Raw genomic sequence first — 19,665 nt, forward strand, 5'->3', positions numbered from 1 at the left:
GAGGGGAGGGGTTATTTTATTTAAATAAATAAATGATATATACAAATATTTTGGAAATTTTCAAAATATCGAAAATTGAAAATTTTGTTTAATTATTTAGCTTTCAATAGTTCGAACACCAATAAAGCAGATTTCGAAAAAAATTTGAACTGAACCGATTTTTAGGGTCATGGGATATTTTTAAGTAGTTCCGTGTACGGAACCCTAACAAAACTAACGAAACTCGCACTTGAAACATAGCTACGAACATTTTTCATTAAATTACCTTTCAAACGAAAAAAAATCAAAATCATCCGTTTAGGCGCTATGATGCTACAGACAGACAGACATAGTGGTCAAACTTATAACATTCCTTTTTATACCATGTATATATGAAATATACATAGTATATTAAGTTTAGTCCCAAGTTTGTAACGCTTAAAAATAATGATACTAGGAAAAAAAATTTATCATAGGTGATCGTAAAATCACCTAATTAGTCCATTTTCTTGTAAACCGTTAGAGATAGAACAAAAGTTTAAATGTAAAAAATGTTCCTTATCAAAAATTAAACAACTTTTGTTTGAAACATTTTTGCGTAAACATCACTGTTTATCCGTGAGGGCGCCAATTAGGCGGAAATTTTATAATATGTACTTACTATACTTGATTATTAGTTATGTATGTGTCACATGTTTGTATGTGTTATGTGATAAAGAAATCAACACTTACTATGCATGGTATTCAACAATTAACTCAGTCAATTGTTTGTTTTCACTTGTTATTTTTGTTTCGAGGGTTAAAAACGATAATTATGGAACCACTATGCGACCGTATATTCACACACTTAACAAAAAAAACATATTCCATACATTTTAAAGAAGTCTGCTTTTTCTCTTAAGTAGTTTTTTTTTTTTTTTGTTCTTCTGTTATTAAAACACATCACATCAAATAATTATTTAGAATTAAAAAAAAAAAAAAAAAAATGCGCACAAATAACTTTGTTTTGTCGTCATCATACACAGAGAAATACAAAACCACTTCCGGTTTATACAATTCAAACGATTATTATTTATTATTTATAAACATTATAAACAATAATAATCGATAAATACGAACCTGTATAAGAAATACGTTTCCTATTTACAAAAAATAATGTTGGAACGTAATGAGAAAACTTTCTAATATAAAATAAATATTGTAAAAATACATTTTCACGTATTTAGTACAAATAATAATGATAGAGAACGATCTATTTATGTTTATGCCTTAAATGGTTTCAAAATAAAAAAACAGTAATTTTTACAATTTTCTTAAAAGACAAATTTTTTTTTAAATCATGAACATTTTTGTTTCAGCATTTGAAGATTGGGGTATTTTGGGTCGAATTTTTACGTTATCTCGAAAATAACTCGACCAGACTTTAAATGAACCCGATTTTTTAATTTTGTAAGGTCAAAATTGGCAAGAAAAAATTTTCCTGGATTTGTTCCAATCTTCCTAAGAAAAAATCGAGAAACCATGAAAATTTATTTGTTTCGGAATTTGATAAAACTCGATTTATAAGGTAATTATGATGCAAAAAATTCAAAAGTCATCATTTGGCGATTAGTTGGGTATTTTTCGAGTAAAACGACTTCTCAGATCGATTTTTTACATTATCTCGAAAATTACTCGCCTAAAAGTTAAGTAAACATGATTTATGAATTTATTGAGTCAAAATTACCTTAAATTTAAAATCGAAGTCTTATTAAAATCGAAGACAAAAAATTTTTATCGATTTTTTGCAATTTTCCTATTGAACACCCCTTAGAAAAAATCATGAACATTTTTTTGTTTCAGAATTTGCTAAAACTAGGTTTATAAGACAAATTTGACCCAAATAAATTTAAAAATCGAGTTCAGTTGACGATTGGTTGTATAGTTTATGAGAAAAAAGGCTTTAAGGATCTATTTTTGATCTTATCTCCAAAACTAGTCCTCCTAACTTTAAATTAACCCAATTTTTAATTTTTTGGGTTAAAATTACCTAATGTAATCATTTTTTTCCAAGTTGGTCTCATTTATAGAAAAAATCATGAAAATTTGATTCGGAATATGATCAAACTCGGATTATAAGAAAAATTTGACCCAAAAATTTAGTTCATTCAACGACTGGATAAGTAGGTATTTTCTATGGTATCGCTCGAAATCATATACGAGTTTAAATATTTTGGAGAGATTTTCGACAAATATCTCAAAAGTTCGACAATATTTTTAAAACCCCTCCCGTCGTTGTTAAATGTACTAGATTTTTATAAATTGATGAACTGACTCCTTTAAAATACTTTAGAATTATTTAAAACAAACCCGTTTCCATTTAAAGTCATTAATCTTTTAAACATTTAGATAATAAGATTGGACATCACCTTTGCCTCCTGCTCCACCCCTCTTCTAATAATTCATAAAACACCTCAAATATTGAATTAAAGTTATTTTTAGTATAAATAATCAACAAATAAATTAAATACCGTTTAAATAAACAACTTATAACGATAGTTATTAAATTGTATAAGTAGCTAGAATACCGCAAGTGGGATAGTGTATAATAATAATTATAGAGCCACAAGAAATATACTAAGGGAAAACGTACAAAAGATTAACCGAATATTTTGATTAATGAAATAGTGTGATATCAAAGGCTAATCGATTTTTGAATAAGTACACTGAAAAAAATTAAAATAATCCCTGAAAATACTTAAAATACTACTGAAATAATTAAAATAATAAGTTGGCCGTTTCTTATTGAAATAAAATTAAAATACTTTGAAACAATTTCCTAATGATTGGAAAAAGTACAACTAAATATTTGTATTTACAACAGGGTTCGAGGATATATATCAATGGATATATATCATGATATATATCACGTTAATTTTTATGACATATATCAACACAAAAAATGATTTTAAAAAATTTAATATTATTTAGTAATTTTTGGCGTTTGTTACCATATTTCTACTTCTCAAATTTTGATGGCATTGGAGTAGAGTTAAAACCTACTAATACTAAGCTTAAATCGTGTCGTGTCAGAAAAAGTTCGTTACTAAAGAGTAAGTTTAAGTAAGATTTAGAATAGGAAGATGATCTAGCTTTATCTTCCTTACAGTCAAACCAAGCACAATTATGAAACATTTTTTTTTTTAATTTGATAATTAACAGTTTATTACGAATGACTGATGACTGATTTGATAATTAAAAGACTGGTTATACTCTAGAGTTGTTATTTGTAATGTTTATTGTTTTGTTGCCTAAGTGTAGCTATGACCATTGACTGATAACAATTTATAAAATAGTTTTTTGTTTTAAAATTGCTTTTTATTTATAAAAATTTTATTATTTTTAATTGATTTTGCCTGATCTAGAAGAATATTTTATGTTTTGATTTCATTTGTCTGATTTGAAGTGCCTAAGTTAATAAAACCTTTAAAACATTTTAGTTTTTTTTTAAATATCAAAATTTTGATATATATCGGATATATATCAAAAATATCCGATATTTTGATATTTATAATAAATATCGGATATTTTTGAACTCTGATTTACAATAGAATGGGATTGAATTTAAAATATGAATTCATTGATACAAAATCACTGAGCTTAAACAAACAGAATCATTACTTCTATGAAAGATATTGATTTTATTTTAAAGTCATGCATTTTATTGATGGAACTAAAATTGTACTAAGTGGGAATATATAATCGTGTAAATAAAGTGAATTGACGAGTTAAAAGAAAATTTTTTTGTGTTTACTTTAAATATAAGATTTGATCACTACGAGCACCTACCTGTCATCTCTAGCTAATGTACGATTGTGTTTACTACATGAAGATTGCTGTTACTAATTTACAGTGAGTTTGAAATAAACTTATTGACCATTTTAAAAATATATAACAGTGATGGACCTAAAAAAAAGCATTAGTAATTCATAGGTCGCTGGTTCACGTCCACCTCGAAGAAATCTATTTATTTTTTTTAAATAAACCTAATAAACCTGCTCATGTGATTGTGTCAATCACATAAGTATTTTGTTACAATATTTAAAAGTCGTAGAACCAATCAAAAGAAGATTGTTTAAAACTATGTTGCATTTCAAAAGAAAAATATTTGAAATTTGTCACAGTATATAACATTCATACAAACAACTCATGCACTTGTGTCAATTTCACCACTCAACACCGTACGGTAGTTCCTATTCGCCATATTTGATCTCGCGATGAGGTTGAGACGATCTCATATCGGTTGATATTAAGAATTTTTTTCAGTGTAGTTGTACGTAGCTTGACTTTATTACCAGCCTCCCCTGACGTAGTTCTGCGTAGCTTTTGAACTAGTCACCTTCCTGACTAGTTCTCGTAATTTATGGATACTCCTTAATCAGTTTCAGTATTTACGGTGATTTAAGAAGTTTGATCGCAATCTCACTTGTGGTACTCTAACTCATTTCCGTTGAATAATTATACATATTTCATTTAATTCATTGAGACAGACAGTCAAGCAGTCATTATGTCTGTCTGTTTGTCATGATTCAATTAACAAACAATTAAAGTACATTATTGTTTTTAATATTTAAATATGTGTGGAGTTTTATGGAATTTGCACACATTCTAAGAAAAATTTATTCTTTAATTATTTAAAGAAAACTTATGAAAAATTACTACCTTAATTAACTCATTATTTAATGTATTGAATTGTCATGAATATCCTATGTCCAAAATGAACTAATTTTTATGAACTGTCAAAATAAAATAACCTCAAAGATTCAAAAACTTGAAAATACTGTAGGAAATGAAGCATTTTACCCAAGGAAAAACTCCGCGCCAGTAGATTTTTATGGAGCCGATGGAAAATATTTGTCTAAGTGTATTTAACAAAAATCATATTCATGCGACATGTACATTTTTGATTTACGCCTATAGAGTGGGACAGAAGTAAAACTCAACTTCCGGACGTCACGAAAATGTAAAAAAACTATTGGATTTTCTAATTTTTATACCCTGTATATATGCAATATATTGTGTGTCCCCGGATAGAGTTAACTATACTTGTAAATTTTCTTATTTTGCATTTTAAGAAAAAAATTCATTCTTTATAAGAAGTTTTGCTTATTCTGAAAAGTATTTAGGCATATTTAAAACTTCTTAATAATGTACAGGGTAGCCAAAAATTTGGTATCACTATTTTTATTTTTGGTAAACTACCCTTCTATTTGATAAGTTAATTTTATAAATGTTACTAAAAAAGTTACTTGCAATTAACAATTATGACTCTTTACAAAATATCAAGAAGATCCGTGTACTTTTAACTGTTGAAATACCATGCATAGTCAGTGTTGATTTCTTTATCACATTACACATACAAACATGTGACACATACATAACTGATAATCAAGTATAATACATATTATAAAATTTCCGCCTAATTGGCGTCCTCACGGGTAAACAGTGATGTTTACGAAAAAATGTTTCAAACAAAAGTTGTTTAATTTTTGATAAGGAACATTTTTTACATTTATATTTTTGTTCTATCTCTAACGGTTTAGAAGATGGGTCTTACGGACCCAAGACCCAATTGACCTATGATGCTCATTTACGAACTAGACCTCACTTTTTACGTCCTGAGTACGCTGTAAAAATTTCAGCTCGATATCTTTTTTCGTTTTTGAGTTATCATGTCCACAGACGGACGGACGGACGGGCAACTGGAAATGGACTAATTAGACGATTCTATGAACACCTATAGCAAAATTTTGTGCGTGGCATCAATATTTTTAAGCGTTACAAACTTGGGACTAAACTTAGTATACCTTGCATATTACATATATGCATGGTATAAAAAGAGAGGGGGGGGGCATAGTACCGTTTGTTTTTTCAACAGGTTTACCATATAATATTAATAATAAAACAATTAATTAATACAAATAATAATAATTATTATTAATATGTATTATTTACAAAATGTATTATTTAATTAATAATACTAATAAATGTTTCCTTATACGGTGGTAAATGAACTGTAATTTATTATAAAATACCGACCACCGATTTAGTACCGTTTTATTATTTATTTTTATTTATTTTTTTAAATATTTATACGAACTGACACGAACATATCAACAATAAATAAGTAACCAATTCATTAAGTTTATTATTAATAATAATAATAATTATTATGTAATTAATATAAAAAGATTGGTGACTAGATGACCATAACATTTATCAAGGTTTTAAACAGAAATGCGTAAATATTAAATTGTTATGAATCATTTTTTATAAGCACAGGTCAATTAAAATTATTAACACTTATTTTAAGTTAGTACGAGCGACAAGACAATTTTAAATTTACGCTTGAAATTATATGTATCATATTTTCAACTTTGATGATGAATTTTATTATAACTTCATGAATGTTGACGAAAGATAAGGATAAAATTTTTCGATATCTTCCTTGATTTTTGAAATATCGAAAGCTAAATAATGAAACAAAATTTTCAATTATCGATATTTTGAAAATTACTCCAGACATGGTTTTAACTCTAATTCTAACAGTTCTTTTTAATTTTCACCGACAAGTTTTAGAGAAATCTGTGAAAACATATCATCCATCTACTGTTTTCCCATAAAACCAATGTTAAATATGTCTACTTTTGAAGTTATTTATTTATTTAAATAATCGGGCTCCCCTCCCTTAAATTTTCAAAATTGATTTAGACTTAGTCCAACTTCATAAAATTAAAAATAAAGCCTTTTATTCAAAATACACCCTTAAGTGAACAAGTGATGAATTACGAACGGTTGTTATGAGGCAAATTTTATTGAAACTACGTTCTTTATCGCAAAAAAAATCGTATTAATTAAATGTGTAACAGTTTCAAAAAAATGTAAAACCGTAATCTAGGAAACTAAAACTTTTATCAGTCGAAAAAGCGACACCTATGCAATAATAATTAAAACTATACAATTAACTATTAATTAAGTAACTCTGATATTTGGTTACTTCTTATTACTGTTCATAGATGGCATTTGATATAAAAATTTTGATATAAAAATGAATTTTATAATTTGTTTATATTTTTATAGTAATAATTTCTAAGAGAATGTCTAATTTTCCATAACTTGATAAACGAAAACTTTAAAAAAAATTTTTTAAATACAATTTTACTATCATTCTTTCACTGTGCTTGATATTCAATAACATAAAATTTAGAATGAAAGGAACATAATTTCTATCGGGTTTCCCACGACACCTCTCGTTCTTTTTTAATGACAAACTTTCCAAAAATTGAAAATCAATTATTAGAAATAACAGTACCTATTTACATTGGTTTTTAGTTTTTTTTTATGTGTTGAAGATATGTCATTGTATTGTCAACAAATAATTGTATTAAATATAATTGTAATTTTTTATTAATTTAAATAATTCAATAATAAAATAATTATGTTTAAACAGAATTGAACTTTTCACGAAATTAAAATCTCTAAATTCTTCTTTTTTTTTTATGTTGTTATCATGAACTGATCATAAAATGTCAACATAAACATTTCAGTGTTGTCAGACTTTATACGTCACAATTGTAACATTTTTTAAAATACATTAAAAGATATTTTTTAATAAAAAAAAATATATATATTTTCATTAACTTAATATTTAAAAAATTTGTTTATTTAAAGTTGGCAGTAGATACTTCATTCTGTGCATTTTGCATGGGACAGAATGAAAGGGTCAATCAGACCCCCTTCCTTCCATTTTCATAACAACCTTAAGATAGTTTATGAACACATTATCCTAAAGACCCCTCAGCTTTAATAAAGACGTAAATAATTTTAAAAAATAGATCATAAAATAAGAGATCCTTACCTGAACCATCATTCGATGCATGAGAATGTTCTTCACGTAAGGAGACAGCATCCTCTGATACATTTAAACCATTCGGAGGAGATGCTAAGAATTCATGATTATTCGATTTTGATTCATAATCATTTTCGGGTTCTTCAGGTAACGATGGTGTTTCTGGCCAATGTCGAATTGTACGACATCGTCCTCCACCACTTGTATTTGTTCCATTTCCTCCTATACCACTGCCGCAACATCCGTCTAAGCGAACGCGTGGTAAATCAACAAATAATGAATCACTTATCTGCAAAAAAAGAACACAATCAATTAGTTAATTGTTTAAATACCATGTGCATATTAAGGTAGTATGACATTAGCGAAAGCAAAATTAACTAATTACACCCTACCCTGTATGTATGAAATATACAGAGTGTTTTATAATTGACTGCAAAACTTTCGCTCCCTGAATAAGCTGAAAAAAAAAATAAAGAAAATGTGCTTTACCTTATTTGTATCTGAGGCCTAATTTACGAGATAATTAACCTAATTTTATATTAATCAATTAATACAAAATACATTCATCAAAAAAAAATTCATCCAATAAGACACTACTTAAACAGAGGATGTGTTTTATCATAGTGTGAAGGAGTGGCCTAAATGGAAAATTACTACAAAAAATCAATATAAGACCAATGTTAAATATGCCTACTTTTGAAGTCATTTATTTATTTAAATAATCGGATAACTTACCAGCCCCCCCTAAAATTTTCAGAATTGATTTCAACTTAGCCCAACTTCATACAAACAAAAGTATGAAATTGGGCTAGGTCTAAATCAATTCTGAAAATTTTAGAGAGGGGGGAGCAGTTGCCCGATTATTTAAATAAATAAATGACTTTAAAAGTAGGCATATTTAACATTGGTCTCATGAGAAAACGGTAGATGGATGACATGTTTTCATAGATTTCTCCAAAACTACTCGGTGGAAATTAAAATTAAACTATTTAAATTAAAGTTAAAATCTTAATTAATTATTGAAAAAAAAAAACTGTTGAACCTTACTAATTAAGAATGTATGAGCACGGTAGTGGCGACACAAATTAAAAAAATATATATTTTCAAATTTGATGGTGAATTATGTTATAACTTGACAATATAAAACGAAAAGTAACAATACAATTTTTCGATATATGAAGTCATTTTCAAAATATCGAAAATTGAAAATTTTATTTAATTATTTAACTTTAGATATTTCGAAAACCTAGAGTGATATATGACTTCGATACTTTTATTGGGACCACTCTGTATTTACAAAGGGTATAAAATGAATAGGTGTTCAATCAATTTTACACTAACTCCATTAATATTATGTGAGAAAAAACCTACCAAACAAGATAAATAATGTATGTGTTTTGAAGTGAATGGGAAATTTTTTTTGTATCCTAACCTTATTTTTGTACGGCTATTTATAAATCTGTGAAAGTTAATCATTAGAAAATGTGATTTGCGCTTTATTATAAAATTATAAAAATATCAATTCAAATCAAGGTCAATTATTGAATATTATTCTGTTTAAAGATTTATTTTTAAAATTTTCTTTTTTAATTTTTACTTAGAAAGTGTTCATTTGTTCATTTATAAGGCGGGCCTTTTTTATGGGTCAGTGGAATCTGTTAAGATGTCGTAAACAAAAAATATGTCATTGGGTTATTCTAAAAGGTGAAACGGATTTAGAAACCCAACACCACCCTTTCTCGTTTACCTTCAATATAGTGTATAAGTCCAGGGCCGTAACAAAAAGAAAACCGACTTCAAAAGAAAAACTTTTCCAAAACAAATTAAAATGCACTAAAAAGTAAAAAAATAACGATAATATAATGTAGTTAAAATAACAATAATTTTAACTACATTATATTATCGTTATTTTTTTACTTTTTAGTGCATATTAATTTGTTTTGGAAAAGTTTTTCTTTTGAAGTCGGTTTTCTTTTTGTTAAAAGCTTTTTTTTATTTTCTGATTTCTAGCGAATCTAAAGTACACTAACTAATTTGTCACTAAAAATAGAATCATCGAAATCGGTTGGCTTGATATTGAGTCTTTCGTCCTCTTGTCGTGTATACTTAATGAAAATTTAAGATTTTTATGATTTTCTCATGGATGCCGTTGTCAGAACTGGACGAAAATGAAATGGGACCACACGGAAAGCACCAGCTTTCAAACAGATAAAAAATTATCAAAATCGGTTTACCCAGTCAAAAGTTCTGGGGCAACAAAAAAAAAAAAATACAGTCGAATTGATAACCTCCTCCGTTTTTGTTTGAAGTCGGTTAATAAGAGTAAAGGTAAAATTGGGTAGCCATAATCGTGTCATTTTACCTTAAAGAGTCTGTACATTTAATTGATAAACTTTTTTATTTTTATTTATTCAAATCATAGAGTATCAAATTAAAGCATAGATTTTTCTCTACGTTTTCGAGCATATTTTTAGAAACTTATTACTCTCCGAAATGATACTGGAGTATTTTGCATAAGGAACTGATTAATTTTCAAAATCACAATTTTGTTGATAGTAAATAAAGTAAATAATACAGAGTGATACAAACAAAATTAGATTAAAATTGTAGTTGTGATCAGATCTACTCTAGCTTTAATAGGTTTCAAGAATTTTGAATCCTGGTCCCGGAATTAAGCACATAAGTGATAGCTAGCGAAAAATTGACATCGCAGCTGAAAAGAATAACCCAAAATTAGAGTGCTTCAAAAAAATTCCATTAAGATCGGATCAAATTTGTCTGAGTTATCAAAAAAATCGAATTTTTTAACTTTAAGACGTCATCAGAATTCAAAAATTTTAATTTTGGTCGATCGCATTCATGTTTTATCCAATTTTAATATACCAGGCATGTAATTCTACTAAATTTGGGACATACTTTTCAAATTTGTGATAAAAGTTAACCTAGCTCTAATAGGTTTCAAGAATGTAGAGTCCTTGCCCCGGAATTAATCACGCAAGTGATGGTTAGCGAAAAACTGTCATCGCAGCTAAAAAGAATGAGCCTAAACTAGTGGGTTTCAAAAAAAATTCAAATAAGATCGGATCTAATTTAATTGTTTATTAAAAAAATCGAATTTTTTAACTTTATGACATCATCAGAATCCAAAAAATTTAATTTTGCTCTAACACATCCAATTTTGATAAATCAAGTATGTAATCCTACTAAATTTGGGTCATATTTTTCAAATTTTTGATCTCAAAATTAACGTAGCTCGAATAGGTTTCAATAATTTGGAGTCCTGGTATGTAGTAATTTGGTTTTTGATGTTTAAGTTAAGTTGAATAAACTTACCGATAATTCTTCGGTTTTGTACGCTGTTAATGTTTGTTCATCTTGCAATAGAACACAAAAATTTGGTATCCATGCTGATTCTGGTATCTCTTTATACGCAGACGAATCGTTTTTATGATGTGAGGACTCGTTCTCATTACTTTTATCTAAAAATAAAAAAATAAAACCAATTAAAATCAAATATTTATTTTTATAAATAGTCTAAGAGCCATTTAAAATTTAAACGTTTTGGTAAGTAATAATTTTGGAAATATGTTTTTTAGACAAGCATTGTCAATGGTTGGAGGAATTAGGTCCTTCCTAATTAGTCCATTTCCGTCAACACGATAAATAGAAAACATAAGAGATATCGAGCTGAAATTTTTATAGTTTTCACAACAATTTTTCTAGTAAATATATCTAGAAAACTCTAACGGTTTACAAGATGGGTCTTACGGATCCAAGATCTTGACCTAAATTACTCATATACGAACTCAATGTCACTTTTTACATTGATATCTCTTTTCGTTTTTGAGTTATCGTATTTACAGATAGACAGACATATAACCGAAAGTGGATTCTTTAAGTAATTTTATAAATATCTTTACCAAAAATTTCTTTCGCAAATATTTTACAAACTCCTAACTAAACTTAGTATACCTTGATATATATTACATACTAGCTGTTACCCGCCCGCTTTGCGTGGCGTAAAATATACCCGGTTTGCTGGGCAACATCCCCACTTGCACCCCTCCCTGCACATTTCCTCGCGTTGGATAACATTTTTGTAATGTACACGTCATGCTCTTTTATTTGATACCCCACTTAGGTATATTTGTAAATATTCTATATTTCCTTCCCACTTTCTCGCTACACCTTTCTACCCTCCGAAGGTTAAAAAAATTTCTAAATGTAATTTAAAACATTCTGACCCAGTTTTGAACTATTAAAAGCCATAATTGAAAAATATGAATTTTTTATTCATGAACACCCCCGCAACCCCCCTTGTGGGTGGAATTTCGTAAAATCCGTTCTTAGCTGACCTCTACTTGGCAAAAGGAATATTCCTGCCAAATTTCAAGTCTCTAGGTCTTATAGTTCCAGAGATATCGTGATGAGTGACTATCTATCTATATAGATCTATAGAAAGTCTCCTATATATTTATAGATATACAGAGTATAAAAATATTTATTTAAAAATCAATTGTTCGTGTAATAAGTATATTTTGAAGTTAATTGTAAAAAATGTCCACTAACGGTGTTTAAATATTTTTAAAACTAATCATAATTATAAGTACAGTTACATGTTGTAATTATTAAAATCATTCATTTATTATAAACATTTAATAGTTTATAGGCAATATACAACATTTAAATGATGTTAAATTTGCCTATATTACATAAGTTTTAACATATAAAGATATAAAGGAATATCGAATAATAAATAAGAAAACTTTTAACAAAAAGAAAACCAACTTCAAAAAAAAAACTTTTCCAAAACAAATTTAGTAGTTAAAATTATTGTTATTTTTGGAGTCGGTTTCAGCCAAGGAAACAACTCTGACAGAACAATTGCTACATTAGCTTGGCTGACACCGACTTCCAAAATAACGATAATTTTAACTACATTTTTTTATCGTTATTTTTTTTTTACTTTTTAGTGCATATTAATTTGTTTTGGAAAAGCTTTTCTTTTGAAGTCGGTTTTCTTTTTGTTAAAAGTTTTTTTTTTTATGAACCTGAAGTTGGCAACTAACAAATAGCGGCTAAAAAAATAGTCGAGAAAATAAAGAATCTGAAGTACACTAACTAATTTCTCACTAAAAAAAAAAAAAAAGAATCATAAAATTCGGTTGGCGTGATATTGAGTTATTCGTCCTCTTGTCGTGTAAACTCAATGCAAATTTAACGCTTTTATGGTTTTCTCATGGATGCCGTTGTCAGACCAAAATGAAATGGGACCATACAAGAAGTACCAGCTTTCAAATAGATAAAAATTCATCAAAATGGGTTCACCCAGTCGAAAGTTCTGAGGTAACAGACATAAAAAAATACAGTCGAATTGATAACCTCCTCCTTTTTTGTTTGAAGTCGGTTAAAAAGAGAGAAAACTCATGATTCTTACCATTATTTACATCCAAATACAAAAAGTATTTTATTTTTTAAATTTTCGAGTGACGAAAATTTAGTTTATTTGGCTAATAAACAATTATTTTACACGTAAATCGAGAAATTACTCTTCGAAATCATACCAATTTTTGTATTCTTTGGGTCATAATTTAACTCTGTGCAGTCAATTTTATCGAAATTGAAGACAAACAAAGGGTCTAGCATTATTAATTTCATCAATTATGTTATACCGAATTAGCTAGTAAACTTAGCTATCTTATGTGTCGTGCACTGCCTGGTTTTCATGCAAATACAGGCTGTGATTACACAGCGAGCTTTTATAAAAAAAGGTAAAGTTAAGCCCTTTCAAGGAATTTATGAAAAATTCGCAAGTACAGTTAGTATTTGCTAACTTAGACAACATTGATGATATTAATAATTTTAAAGATATGGAAATATTACAACAATATACTTCTAAGTTGTACCTATGGTATTAATTGTAATAGCGCAGACGATGCTAGGCTATTAATTTTCCAAAATCAATTCACATCGACCTCTGTTGCAGAACATTTTCTAAGAAATGTTAAAAATGTTGTTTTCATTTGAATTTATTTATAAATGTTATTATTTTGTATTACTTTTACTCCATCCCTAAATCCTTTGAGTCACGAATGATTAGTCAGGTACATATGAAAAATTAGTATACCTTGGTATATTTCATATACATGGTATAATAAAGGAGTACGATATCATATCAAAACTATTCTATTATGAAAGCTAACAGTAGTTATTCTATGCAATAATCCATCTGTCCCTTATGAATATTTAATTATTACAAAAGATACCTGCACGAAAATTTACATGTTATTACTTAGACTTGAAACTCTTTGCATATTAGCATATTATCAACTTAAGATGTGAGAAACTTAAGAAACATTATCAAACAAACTCCCACTAAAATAATAGCCAATTATTATATATTACTTATTTTGAAAAATTTCATAATTTTCAATTTCGTATAACAAACAACGATTTATTTTTTTTAACCGACTTCAAACAAAAACGGATGAGGTTATCAATTCGATTGTATTTTTTTATTATACCATGCATATATGTAATATGCAAAGTATACTAAGTTTAGTCCCAAGTTGGTAACGCTTAAAAATATTGCTGCTACGAACAAACCGGAAAGTCCGTTTGCGGTTGTCTGTCCATCGGCCCGTCTGTGAACACGATAACTCAAAAACGAAAAAAGATATCAAGCTGAAATTTTTACAGTTAGGACGTAAAAAGTGAGGTCGAGTTCGTAAATGAGCAACATAGGACCATTGGGTCTTGTAAACCATTAGAAATAGAACAAAAGTTTAAATGTAAAAAATATTCCTTATAAAAAAATAAACTACTTTTGTTTGAAATATTTTTTCGTAAACATCACTGTTTGCCAGTGAGGGCGCAAATTAGACGTTAATTGTATAGCATGGTATTATATGGGAATATCAGTTGTATATGTGACATGTATGTATGTGTAATGTGACAGAGTAATCAACACAGTCTATGCATGGTATTTCAACAATTAACTCAGTCAATTGTTTGTTTTCACTTGTTTTATTGACAAATTAGTTAGTGTACTTCAGATTCACTAAAAATCACAAAATAAATAAAAAACTTTTAACAAAAAGAAAACCGACTTCGTCATTATAATATGATTATTTTTATACTTTTTAGTGCATATTAATTTATTTTGGAAAATTTTTTTCTTTTGAAGTCGGTTTTCTTTTTGTTAAAGGTTTTTTTTTTATTTATTTTTTCCTCAAAGAATTCTCATCATAAATTATTTATAAATTCATAAATCATGTAAAAAATATAATAAACAATGTATATTTATTTTGTAATAACTAATTACTCTCCACAGAACTTAAGAGTTAGTTCCAGTCTCCATGACATAACCTCAAACTATATTCTTTTTATAATAATGTAATGCAACAAAAAAATAGAGTGAAGCTAATAATAATCTATGTTGGTTATACAATCGCAACGATTATTTATTATTAATCTTAGCTCAAGTATTATTTATCATAATAATTCTTTTACAATCAACAATTTTTTGATAGATGAAAGTTACTGTTCATAAGAAGAAAAAAAAAAAACGAACAAAAAATATGTTTAATAAGAAAGTTATATTATTTATTATAATAAATATAAACAAAATGAAATTTAAATAAATAAAACACGTTTTAACAGAATTATTTAATAGAAATTCGATTCAGGAGAAATCAAAAAAAAATTTATTTTTATTTTCCAAATTGTCTTTAAAATTTGTGTGGACATGTACTAATTTTTGATAACAGTCCCCCATCATATTAGATGATACTGGAGTGATACCCACCGGCTTCGCTGGGTTTAAAAGTAAAGATTGATACAGATTGCTCTCGCTTATCCCCTTTCTATAACACTCGAAATAATGGTAAGGATTGTTTTACACAGGTAAAATATATGTATGATTTTCTATTTTTTAAAATGTAGAATAGTCATAATTATTCATTGAGTATATCAGAAAAGATGGCCGTGAAATATTTTATATTGACTATTTTTACAGAAATCTGTAATTTGTGGTGATGTCAAATTAAATATCTTTATAAATTATATCTCATGTGTTATTCTGAAGTATGAGCTATATTGCTGTACAGTTTCATTAAAAACCATTCGTTAGTTTTAGCGTGAAAGCGTAACAAACAAACAAACAAACATGCTTACTTTCGCATTTATAATATATAGAGATAGAGATTTCATATGATTTACTGAAGTTTTGAGTGCAACAATGTCACCTATGCCCATTCTTATTATATCATGTATATATGAAATATACATAGTATATTAAGTTTAGTCCCAAGTTTGTAACGCTTAAAAATAAAGATGCTAGGAAAAAAATTTTGTCATAGGTGTTCACTAAATCACCTAATTAGTCCATTTCCGGTTGTCCGCCCGTCCGTCTGTTGACACAACTCAAAAAAGAAAAAAGATATCGAGCTGAAATTTTTACAGCGTACTCAGGGCGTAAAAAGTGAGGTCAAGTTCGTAAATGAGCATCATAGGTCAATTGGTTCTTGGGTCCGTAGGACCCATCTTGTAAACCGTTAGAGATAGATCAAAAGTTTAAATGTAAAAAATGTTTCTTATCAAAAATTAAACAACTTTTGTTTGAAACATTTTTTCGCAAACATTACTGTTTACCCGTGAGGGCGTCAATTAGGCGGAAATTTTATAATATGTACTATACTTGATTATCACTTATGTATGTGTCACATGTTTGTATGTGTAATGTGATAAAGAAATCAACACAGACTATGCATGGTATTTCAACAATTATTTCAGTCAATTGTTTGTTTTCACTTGTTTAAGTTAAAATTTCCATTTTACTCGATTTCTTAGTAAGAATTTTCAAATATAAAGGCTAGAATTAACACGAATTTTGAATTTCAAGCCATGTGAGCGTTTAAAAAACAGCGTGATAGCAATTTAAGGTTTGATCAAACTATGGTCTGAACAGTGATTTAACTTCATCAAATTTGAATAGATAAATTTGGAAAAAATCTAAGAAACTAAACCCTGACTGATTACTCGAACTATGGGATTTAACACCGTTTAATTTTTTACTTTGTAATTTGAGGGTTATGTCAACAAGCCCACGATTACCCTACACACATCTTGAGGAGAAAACGTAGACCAATCTCAAGAAATTCTACCACATTTTAACAAAATATGTGCAACAAAGCTTTGGAGTTTTTACAACTAAAACTCGAATTTACAACTTTTGCGTTAATTTTGAGACACTCTTTATAAACCAAAACCACCAAACAAAACAAAAGATTTAATCATTTCTAAGAATTTCTGTGGTCAATTTCCATAAAAGAAAAACCAAGAAGTTCATATAAGTTCAGGATGACCACAAAAAAAAAATTACAAACTTTTCATTTAAATTTGTCAATTTTTCTCGAACTCATAAAGTAAACAATAATTCAACAAAAAATCTTATTAATGCAAATATTTTTCTCGGTTATTTTTTTATAATAATTTTCAGAAAAATTATCTCTAAGAAAATCAATTAATCTTAAAATATTTACCATAAAGATATAACCATCCTTCAACTCGACATGGATATTCAATTTTATTATACCGATTATAACTCATACTGAATAATAACAAAACAAATCATTTAAAAATCAATATTTTAATAAAAAAAAAATCACTTAAATCGATCACTTTTCAAACTTTCATTTAGAACAATTGAATGTATTTTACTTGATTGTTTTTTTTATAACCTGTAAAAGGTAAAACAAAACACTGTACAACACATTTGCTGATGAATCACTTAAAAAAAATAAATATTGAAATGATCACTGAAGTCATCACAAATATGAACTTAAATTTAAAAAAATAAAAAGTTAATAAATTTTTGATTATGTCATGTTTTTTTTTTATTTAGTTGTTTGTAAGTAAGATGAAGGATTTTTTATTAAATAAGATTTGTTTTATAGAAATGTAAGTAGTATTCCATATTATTTTAGGTATGTTAGTCCTTTCAACATGTTACACTTAACACTACATAGTACTACAGTATGAACAGTAAAGTTAGACACCTATCCCATATCTTGACTAACGTGAATCATGTGTACACCGCAGTGTATTGCTTATATCAACTTTTAGGTACAATCTACAGTTATTTTATGATCTGTTTTTAATATGAATGTAGTGTTTTCATTGTCCCAGCCTCTTTTTACACTTTTAACGGGTTTTTCATCAAATATGAAAAAAGGAGTTCGTATAATTTCGGTATGCCCGTGCCTATGTTGCAAAAAATCAAACTATAACAAGTGAAAACAATTGAGTTAATTGTTGAAATACCATGTGCAGACAATGTAGATTACACTGTAATATTACACATACATACATGTCACATATACATAACTGATATTCCCATATAATACATACTGTACAATTTCGCATAATTTGCACTCTCACGGTTAACAGTGATTTCTACGAAAAAATGTTTCAAACAAAATGGATTCCCCAATTGACCAATGTTGCCATCTACGAACTCCACCTCACTTTTTACGTCCTAAGTGTGCTATAAAAATTTCAGCTTGATATCTCTTTTCTATTTTGAATTATCGTGATGACAGACAGACAGGCGACAGACAGACGACAGACAACCGGAAATGGACTAATTAGGTGATTTTATGAACACCTATACCAAAATTTTATTCATAGCATCAATATTTTAAAGCGTTACAAATTTGGATCTAAACTTAATATACCCTGGTATATTTCATATACATGGTATAAAAATCCTAAGGTGGTATAGAAGTATTGAGGGTCACAGTTAATTACTTTTTTTTACAGGACTCCGGATAATTTTTTTTTTAAACTATGGACTAAGGTAGTTTTGATCATGCTGATCAAAATTTCTAATGGACTCAACCCTCAAAAACCTTTCCTTTTCGGGCTACGACCCTTCAAAGATTATGTATCCCTTCAAGGATTATTAAGTCCTGTATCTATGAAATATATATCAAGGTATACTAAGTTGAGTCCCGTAACGCTTAAAAGTATTGATGATACGACCAAAATTTTGGTAAAGGTGTTCTCGAACGAAAAAAGCTGAAATTTTTATAGCGAGCTCAGGACGTAAAAAATGAGATGGAGTTTGCAAATTAGCAACATAGATCAATTGGATCTTAGAGTTTTTTAGGACACAATTTAAACCGTTAGAGATAAAACCAAAGCTTAAATGTAAAAAATGTTCCTTATAAAAAAAAATTTTTGTTTGAAACATTTTGGAATAAACATCATTGTTTACCCGTGAGAGCGTAAATTAGGACACAATTTGTTGTACATTTTCTCCATCCAAACTATAATAGAGTAGGTAACTTCAACTAGAAAAATTGTGAAAGATTCTCGAAAAATGAACAAAAATTCTAGAAAATAGTTTCGAAGAATTTCGAAAACCAAAATGGTCACCATAATTGTGTTGGTTTTTTAAACTATTCTAATTTATAAAAAATAATCCAAGCACTGACATTCAAAGTACACTTTCTATACAGAGTATTTCAACAATGAACTCAGTCTGTTAGGTTGCTGTTAGGTTTGGTTTATAAATTATCAACATATATTATGAGAAAATTACATAATAGGTAAGAAAAAAAATTATATCGGTGTGACTAGAGTGATATGACTCCGATACTGCTATACTACCTTAATAACAAATTCTGTTAACATAGTTATTGAAATAAATACCACGATACTCAAAATAAAATTTTCATTGCGAGCATCGTGGTATTTTTTTCAATAACTATGTCTCAACTCGAAGTCAACAAAAA

The 19,665-nt window shown here is 27.9% G+C and overlaps 1 protein-coding gene across 1 annotated transcript in view; it reads right to left on the minus strand.

Annotated features, from left to right (window-relative positions):
* The window catches only part of LOC123293069 (ras GTPase-activating protein raskol), a 73,561-nt gene extending 56,085 nt beyond the window's left edge, over positions 1-17,476 (minus strand). Inside the window, exons 1-3 of the mRNA XM_044873784.1 lie at positions 17,410-17,476; positions 11,201-11,346; positions 7,877-8,156 (exon numbers count right to left, since the gene is read on the minus strand). Coding sequence (XP_044729719.1) covers positions 7,877-8,156; positions 11,201-11,346; positions 17,410-17,476 — 493 coding nt within the window. The remainder of the gene's footprint in view (positions 1-7,876; positions 8,157-11,200; positions 11,347-17,409) is intronic.
* Between the last annotated feature and the right edge of the window lie 2,189 nt (positions 17,477-19,665).

Source organism: Chrysoperla carnea, chromosome 2 (genome assembly GCF_905475395.1).
Source record: "Chrysoperla carnea chromosome 2, inChrCarn1.1, whole genome shotgun sequence".
Classification (NCBI taxonomy): domain Eukaryota; kingdom Metazoa; phylum Arthropoda; class Insecta; order Neuroptera; family Chrysopidae; genus Chrysoperla; species Chrysoperla carnea.